The sequence below is a fragment of the Oncorhynchus tshawytscha genome, linkage group LG13 (assembly GCF_018296145.1).
Source record: "Oncorhynchus tshawytscha isolate Ot180627B linkage group LG13, Otsh_v2.0, whole genome shotgun sequence".
Lineage (NCBI taxonomy): Eukaryota > Metazoa > Chordata > Actinopteri > Salmoniformes > Salmonidae > Oncorhynchus > Oncorhynchus tshawytscha.
The window spans coordinates 53316325-53324955 of record NC_056441.1 but is presented as its reverse complement, the minus strand read 5'-3'; the positions used below and the strand labels follow the sequence as shown (position 1 = coordinate 53324955).

Below are 8631 nucleotides of genomic sequence, written 5' to 3'. Positions count from 1 at the left end.
GTAAACCTTTATTAAAACCTGTTTTTGCTTTGTCATTATGGGGTATTGTGTGTAGATTGATGAGGGGAAAAAACAATTGAATACATTTTAAGAATAAGACTGTAACCTAACAAAATGTGGAAAAAGTCAAGGGGTCTGAATACTTCCCAATGTTACTGAATTAGCATGGGCATATGCAATTGAGGGCTTCCACCATTTTAATGTAGTCAACTGGGTGAGATTTCCAACTTTATTGGCTGATCCCTCCTAGTGACCCCGTTGGAGTTATGTCCGACCGGGTCATCAGGAGGGATCAGCCAATAGTGAAGATGAAAATTGATTACTTTAAAATGGAGATGTCACAAACGCCATAATGGCAAGGTTACAATGATGAGGCCTCTTTCAATCTCTATGATTGACACACTCCTCGACCACTCAACCACTTATCGCTTTCCGGGTCACGTAGCACAGAGGACGTGGGAGAGAGGACAGAGGAAAGTCTTTTGCCCAAATTAGAAAATCCCATAGACTGTTATCCAACCTAGTGAAGGTTCAGGTTGACCCAACCATACCACTTCACTTCTAGGTACATGTACTGTATAACCCGAATATATAATTGATCATTTTTACCACATTAATTCATTTGATCAGTTAAGGTTGATACAAATGTTGTGATTTACAGTATAGCCTCATACAACTTGAGTGATATCTTATTTAAAATGCAATATTTTGCTGGCAACATGCACGACCTTTTGCTCAGGGAGTCGTGTTCATCTGCTTACACTGAGTGTATAAAACATTAAGAACACCTTCCTAATATTGAGTTGCACCCCCACTTTTGCCCTCAGATCAACTTCAATTTGTCAGGGAATGGACTCTAAGGTGTCAAAAGTGTTCCACAGGGATTCTGGCCCATGTTGACTCCAATGCTTCCCACAGTTGTGGCAAGTTGGCTGGATGTCCTTTGGGTGGTGGACAATTCTTGGTACACAAGGGAAACTGTTGAGCATAAAAAACTCAGCAGCGTTGTTTTTGCCACAAACCAGTGATCCTGGCACCTACTCCCATACCGGTTCAAAGGCAATTCAATATTTTGTCTTGCCCATTCACCCTCTGAATGGCACACATACACAATCCATGTCTCAATTGTCTCAAGGCTTGAAAATCCTTCTTTAACCGGTCTCCTCCCCTTCAGCTACACTGATTAGAATGGATTTAACAAGTGACATCAATAAGGGATTATAGCTTTGACCTGGATTCACCTGGTTGTCTATTTAATGGAATAAGCTGGTGTTCATAATGTTTTGTACACTCAGTGGCCTACTTATCCCAAAACATCATTTTATTTTAATTGGACAAGTCATTTAAGAACAAATTCTTATTTACAATGACAATTTTGCACCGCCCTATGTGACTCCCAATCACAGCCGGATGTGAACCAAGGACTGTAGTGACACCTCTTGCACTGAGATACAGTGCCTTAGACCACTGCACCACTCTGGAGCCCATATGGCACATTAGTCATTAGTGCATAGGCATACATCCTAATGCAGTACAATGTGCTAATGTACAATCATATTCTAGTCTTGTCTACGCAATAGCTGTAATTGTAACCATCGTCACCTGTCGCTATTGTGTCTACTCGATTTTATGCCGCGTTCAAGTGCTAGTCGGTACAAGGAAACTCGGACATTTCCGACTTGCTAACTGGTTGAAACGCAGCACGTGTTTAACTACCATCAGTTAGCTAGTCGAACTTTTCCGAGTTTCCGGTTTGCTAACTGGTTATAGGTATACATGATACTACATTAGTTCCGACTAGCACATGAACGCAGCACACCTCAAGAGTGGGCTACAGCGATGATGCTTAGGCTACGTGTGTGAGTGGGATGGATGGAAGTATCTTGCCGTCGACATTCTGGTTGCTGGACGCACGTACTGTAGGCTACTGCGGTAAGGACGCAGCTGCTGGCTGGCTTGAATAAGCTGATCAAAGAGACTCACAGAAAATGTTGATTTCATTTTTAAAACAGCCTTTTTGACTTCGATGCAGGCAGAGTGGACCTTTTCCACCTCTAAACAAATTATAGTAGATTATAGAAACCCTCGTCGCCCGATGTTCAGGGAGTCGTGTTCGTGGGAGACGCACGAAATTATTTTGCAAGACCTATCAAATGAAGGTTAAGGTTTAGCAAACAACACGCAAAGGCAATTACACGTCTGGCAACGTCTCGCTCTGAGAATCTGGGTATGATAAGGTAAGATAAGCAAGCAAGGATGACGATAATATTGAGTTGTGGTGGCTATATTAACAGCGTCCGTTTAAAATAAAAAACATATTGCGACTGTTTTGGAAACTCTGATGATTTGTATTGTCTATAGCCACCGTCCTTATTAAATATTAATACGGGTAGGCTTTAAAGCAATTGATACATGTTGAATGCCCGTAGCCGATTAAAACTCTGGTTCTGGGCTAATCATACATGCATCACCTATATAGCCTACTGTGCCCTATCAACCACGGCATATATGAATTTAACATGGTTTGTTTGGTCAAGAACCTCTACTTCATAATATATCATGATAATGTCCACTATAACTATACCGTCTATGTTAACAAATGTAAGCTCTTTGTGGTTAAAAATGAGGTTCTCTAATATATATATATATATATATTTAAAAAATTTAACTTGAGATCATAAAATACGGCATTTGATTGTGCTCCAAAACACCAATCAAAAATAGGTAGTAAATATTGTGTGAGGATCGCTACATTCAATCTTTCTTGTGGGCTCTTGCAGATATTGATTTGTAGCTTCATTTGACTTTGAGAGTCTTTGTACAGTAACGTCCCTTCCAAAAAATGAAATTAGTTATTGCATAAATGTCTTCCATGATATATCTCTGATCAAATATTTGTTTCTCCTCCTAGGTTGTTTTATTTAGTCTGAACTGTCTTTACATGCCTGACACCCCATGACAGAAATACTCTGAAGCTGTGTATCTGGATGGAGAACAATGTTGACAGCACTGTCACTGAATATTACTCCCGAAATACACAGCGTGTCATTACTTTGAGTGTCTATTCTTCAGTCGTTGAAGCCTCCTTGGTACATTGAAGTTTGAAGATTTGTACATTAGCCAATAGTATCAAACATATCTTAATCATCTGAAGGCTGCAAAAATGATTCAGCAGAACAATAACAACAACTACCCATGCCTGGAGATGTCTTGCTCCCCCAGGGAGGTGCTGCAGAAGTGCCAAAGAAGCGATCTTCACTTCACAGGACGCTTGGAGCTTGGGGACATGCCCTTAGTCAAGGGCCTTCGGGCCTGGGCTGCGTGCTCCAAGAACCGCGGGAGGGCAGCACCTCCCCCCAGGTCCCAAGAAACTTGCCCCAGGCCTACAGATGGCTACCCAGTGGGACAGTGGGGCAGGCTGGGTTATGGTCTGGGGCTACCGCTGGACTCCAACTATGCCTCCAACCCCAGACAGACAGGCCTGGGGGCACTGGTGACTGTGGCAACATTGAAGGCCTCTGAGGGAGGTGGTCAGACTCAGACAAGCTGTCTGTTCCTCAAGACGGAGGGTGGAAGGTGCCTCTACTCCACGGGCAGCCCAAGGCCCTGCACTCAAGGTCTAGCTCCTCAGTCCCCCTCCACGCTGGTGGGCAGCTGGCTGAGGGATAAAGTGGGAGGGGTCAGGGACTCTTCCACAGTTGGGAAAATGGGGGTGTGGGATATGGGAGGGGCCTCAGCGTTGTACCAGGTCAAATCTAGGTCAGCCCGGAGGTGGAGGACGTCCTGCAAGCCTGTGGTTCCCATCCAGGGGAGAGCACTCCAGAGCACGGAGGACTCTGGTGAGAGCACCCTGGAAGGGAGCCAGGAAAGCAGGGACAAAGGGGAGTTTCCCACAACTGGCCAGGACACTCTGAGTGGAAAACAAGACCGAGGGAGTACTAGAAGCCCCAAATGCAGTCACGCTCAGACCAAGACCTGCACCCAGTGTCACGGGCGGAGAGGAGGACAGGAGAGCAGCGGGGGTCAGAGGGAAACTGCTTCTGTATGTGAGCAGGATCAGTCGAGCGGCGGTGTGGAGGGGATTAAGGAGAAAGTCCAGGACAGGACTGGTCTCACCCGGTCAAAGCCCTGTGACTCCTCCCTGCCTCCAGACAACGCTGACCCAGAAAACTGCAGCAGTGACGTCGGGGACCAGGGAAAGCCAGACAGCCCACACGCACAGGAGGGGCTGCATCCTGAAAACTCCCTCGACAAGGAGCACTTCCAGGACAAACTATGCGATACAGACATCCATACTGGAGGCAAGGATGTGGCCAGTGGTGTCATGAGACATGTGGAAGACTTTGATGGCTTGGTGGGTGCTGTGATTGGGTTTGTGGATCATATCAAGTCCACAAAGTGTGATTCTGAGAGTCTAGGGGGGAATGGGGGGATAGCTGAGGGGGAGCTGCCCAAGAGGTGGATCGATGTTCAAACTTCAGAGAGACACTGCTGCTCTGAGAGAGGCTGCCTCAAAGACTGCTCCACTCAACCACCCAGACCAGCAGGGGGCAGCATTTCAACTGCTACTGATGAGACTGCCTATGGTCAGATAAATCAGGAAAGTAAATCAGATAGTCAATACAATAAGCTTTGTGTGAAATGTCTGCCAGAAGAAAAATATCCTGTGGCAGTGGATAAAGAAGTATTCCATAAATCTGTGCATGGCCTCTGTGAGGGAGAGGAGGGAATCCAGTCAACAGCATCAGAAATTAGGGAACTCTGTGGGGAGCATGGAGAGATACTGCCTGAGGTCAGGAGCACAGACAATGAGACCAGGCTGGTAGGGGGAGACCTCACATCCCAGAGAACTGAGCGAGGGCCTCGCTGGGCAACGGAGGAGCATGAGTCCGAGCTCACATGTAGAGAGGTGTTTACGGTGCTCACGGAAGAGAGGTGTTTTTCAGATTTATCAGCTACCCTGACTGAGGAGGCCGTAGGAGGGTGGAGGGAGGCAGGGGCTGGGCAGTTTAATTCCCTTTTACGAGCCTCTGCTGCTGCTGGCCCTGCTACCTCTGTAACACACTCTCCGCCTAATCCGGCCTCCTCAGGAGCCATGACAACAGGCCTCCCTGCTCCAAATGGGGGGCAGACAGACGCTGGAGGTTGGGCTCTGGTGCCTCTGCTACGGAGCCCAGGGGAGCAGGAGTGGAAGAGGGGCCGGGACGAGAGCAAGGTGGCCTCCAACGGTGGGTTCCTGGATGGGGGGCCGGGGGCGGAGGATGACTTTGGGCTTTTCATGCAGGCAGAGGAGCAGCCGCCCTGGGACGACCGCTTCACTGCATCACCCCTAGTGCCTTCTGGGAAAAGTGAGAGTGTTGGTAAGTCCCTAGCTTACCGCACCTCAGAAATGTGCTTTGAGCCATGTTAAAGACATCGACACACATGCAACAGAAAATTCTAGTGACTATCACATGCTCCAGTTAGATTACTGCTGCCTCTGTTACATTTGCATAATGTGAACAGTAGTGGTAACTCTCTTTGTTGTGGTTTGTACCATGCGGCAGCCAGGGCATGTAGACGTGTTGCTCCCGTTACTAATCAGTTAGTCAGGACTGACCTGGATTCTTGAGGGCCCTCTCCCAAGCTCATGTGAAGGTATTAATTATTGAAAGCGCTGCCGGGAATGTAGTGCTAGTGCTGTCGGCTTTGAGATGTAAGCCGTGTTAGCCTCAGGACCTGGGGCTCCATGTTTAAAGAGACAGAGACCCAGGCAGGCGGCTCCTCCGCGATTTGGACCACGCAGGGAGAGAGCCCATCCATCCAAACTTTCCATCCCCATGGAACCTCAAAGACAAAACTCCTAATCATTCGTGTCTGATGGCAATAAAAATATATATATATATATAGAAGCTTTGTTGTCATGATTGTCATATGTCAGTTAAAGCAGTGGCACTTGCATGGGCTTTTAACCAAGGTGTAATCAGGTGTTTAATGACACTCCACAAAGTTTCAAAAACACGTCACCTACCAAAACAAAGTACTTTATTTGTTGGCCATTCAGGTCATTTGAATGAGGACGGTATGTGAACTAGCTGCCTATTTGGAGCATACACCAGGTCCCTGCACTTTAAGGTCGACTCAGTGCATGGAATACCGATCATATCGAATCAATAGAAACTAGCTAGTGTCTAACAATACATTTCTGATGCCCTCTTAATGTTCCCATGCAGCACTTGAAAACCATTCCATCACCAACGAGTCGACCCATTGGACCTCATGTTGGCCAGACCGCTCATTCCAACCACCAGAGGATGCCTGGACAGCCTTCCCAAAGGATTCAGAGGGAGAGGGACAAGACACAAGAGGACAGTGGTGGCCCACAAATGCTGTGGAGAAGACGAGGGGAAGATTCTCTGCCAAGGGAAATGTGGTAGGCCTTCAAATCTTTCCTCAGAAGTGACTACAAAGTCCAGGAGTCAACTTCTTGCATATTCCTATTTCCTATATCTCCAGGAATACATGGTCCATGGGACTGACTGTAAATGATACATACAATCTTTTTCTTCATCTTTCATTTTTTCCATCTGTCAGAACAATGTGTTTGTGGAGTCCTTCCCGTCACTGTCTACTCCCCTGTATGACCGTGATGCTGTTCCCATGCTCAGCCAGCTCCTCAGAGGCATCTTGGATCATGAAAGCTCTGCAGAGGATCATGGGTAAGTGGGTCAAGAGACCACAATGATATTTTATTAAAATCCAGCTCGGGGAATGATTTGGAAGTTTGATCCTGCATTAGCAGAAAATCCGACTCGTATTTCTTCTCAGCTTGCATGTTTAAGTCCGTTGGAAGCATAATCTGGAATCTTTATAGTTCTACAATTCATGAAATTGGAATTAGCATTCTGAGATGGTGGTTATAAATATTGCCATCTAGTGGAAGAAATGATGACCTTCAAGATAGCATGAAATGTCACCGCCACCCAACAATGACCCTGCTGTATCAGAGATAAGCTGCATGTCAGACAATATTTCATGCACTGAATCGGTATTGGTTGAATGATAGATTCACAATGATTTACTAGGCTTTGGTGTCATTCATAACTGTGGAGCTCAGTTGTTCCATTCATTTACATATCTTTGTTTGTCGCTGTAGCTTACTTGATGGGTTCCATGACCTGAAGAAGATGTTTGGCTTGAAATATAAGAGGGCAAATGCTGTTTCCCGTGGACGGCTTCTACAGTCGCTACATTTGGGCCAGTATGACACGGTGAGTGTCATGTAGTCAGTGTAATGCATGGTTGAATGTGATAACAGGCCTGCTCTGTTTCCTGTTATGGGGCAGAAATGATACAGCCTAATCTTATGTTACAGCCTTAACTTAAAAAGCTATACTATCACCATGACAAATGCTACAGCATGTTCGAGCAAACTGAATGTATAAATGGGTCATTCGTCATGTGGTCATTTGACTGTTATCTGCACTGGCACTCGGATAACAAGCAAATGGGATCACGACTACAGTTCATGTAAATTTTTAGAAGAGTCATCATTTGTTCACGTCTGCAGGAAAATATGACTGGGCATAGAGCAGCCAACTACAGTCCCTCTCTTGGCCTCCCCTCGTCCAGTCAGCATGCACAGGCCTGTGGGAAGAGACGGTTATCTTATGATGTCAACAAGAACATCATGGAATAACCAAGATTTCCACTTTCCCTGACTGTCAACAACACATTGTCTTTACTATGCCCTTCTATGCCAAACCACTAATGGGTCACGGTCTTCATCTCCATGGGGAGAAATAACAAAAAAATGTCACAAGATTCAGAACTCAGAGGATGGACCAGCTGACTATATGGTGACCCTTAATAATGCCCTGTTTTGCTTGACATTTCCCTGGAGTTGGATCAATAGATGCATACCTGTGACTAATTGGATAAAATGAAGCACAAATGATTATTTTTGTCTCACAAATATTCCTAAAATACATGCAGATGTTTACATTCTTATTAATCTCATTCTTTTAGGGACTCTATGAAATGTTAAAGTAATTTGTTTGTCAGGAGAAGTGGATGTCTATACCCCTCCCCCTTCGTTCACTCCCACCCGCTTTCCCCCACACACACACGGACTTGGACACAAACACACACTGTCCTCTCCCATCATGTGGTCTGGCTCAACTGTGTGCCAGTGACAACTCTGGAGCAGAATATATTCTGTTGGTTTAGCTAACATTGGAGCTCACATGGATCACAGCTCCTTTTCTTATTATTTCAGTACATAATGACCATGTTTACTGAAATGATTACCTTTTTAAATTGGGGTGTTTCTGTCTGTCAGAATTACGTTTTGTACTGGCTAAGAGAAAGTGTTATTTTACCAGTACAAGTTTGTTTTAGATCACAAAAATGCAATCATGTCCTATTAAGACTCCATTTGTTTTTGTGGGGGCAACCCTGGGCAACTCAGTAGGTCTACAGAAAATGTATTTGATGTTTGTCATTTGTACATAATTCCAAGGGAAAATACAGATTTTTTTTCTGAGTGGTTCAAATGGATAAAAAAAAGAGATTGTCAACTTGTTCATTGATGTAATAAAATGACACGGTGATTGCGGTTTTCCATCCTCAAAGCTTTTGCTAATGTTGTTG

General features: G+C 45.3%; 1 protein-coding gene across 2 annotated transcripts; it reads left to right on the top strand.

Annotated features, from left to right (window-relative positions):
• The first annotated feature begins 1786 nt into the window (after positions 1-1786).
• Positions 1787-8612, top strand: LOC112265122. 2 transcript variants are annotated; one of them, XM_024442177.2, is made up of 6 exons: positions 1787-1932; positions 2912-5360; positions 6213-6412; positions 6574-6698; positions 7136-7250; positions 7550-8612. In XM_024442177.2, the coding sequence occupies exons 2-6, from the start codon at positions 3164-3166 to the stop codon at positions 7676-7678; spliced, it is 2766 nt and encodes a 921-aa protein (XP_024297945.1). In that variant the 5' UTR covers positions 1787-1932; positions 2912-3163; the 3' UTR covers positions 7679-8612. The 2 variants fall into 2 exon arrangements, with proteins under 2 accessions (XP_024297945.1, XP_024297944.1); XM_024442176.2 differs by having other exon boundaries at positions 1787-2237.
• The last annotated feature ends 19 nt before the right edge of the window (positions 8613-8631 follow it).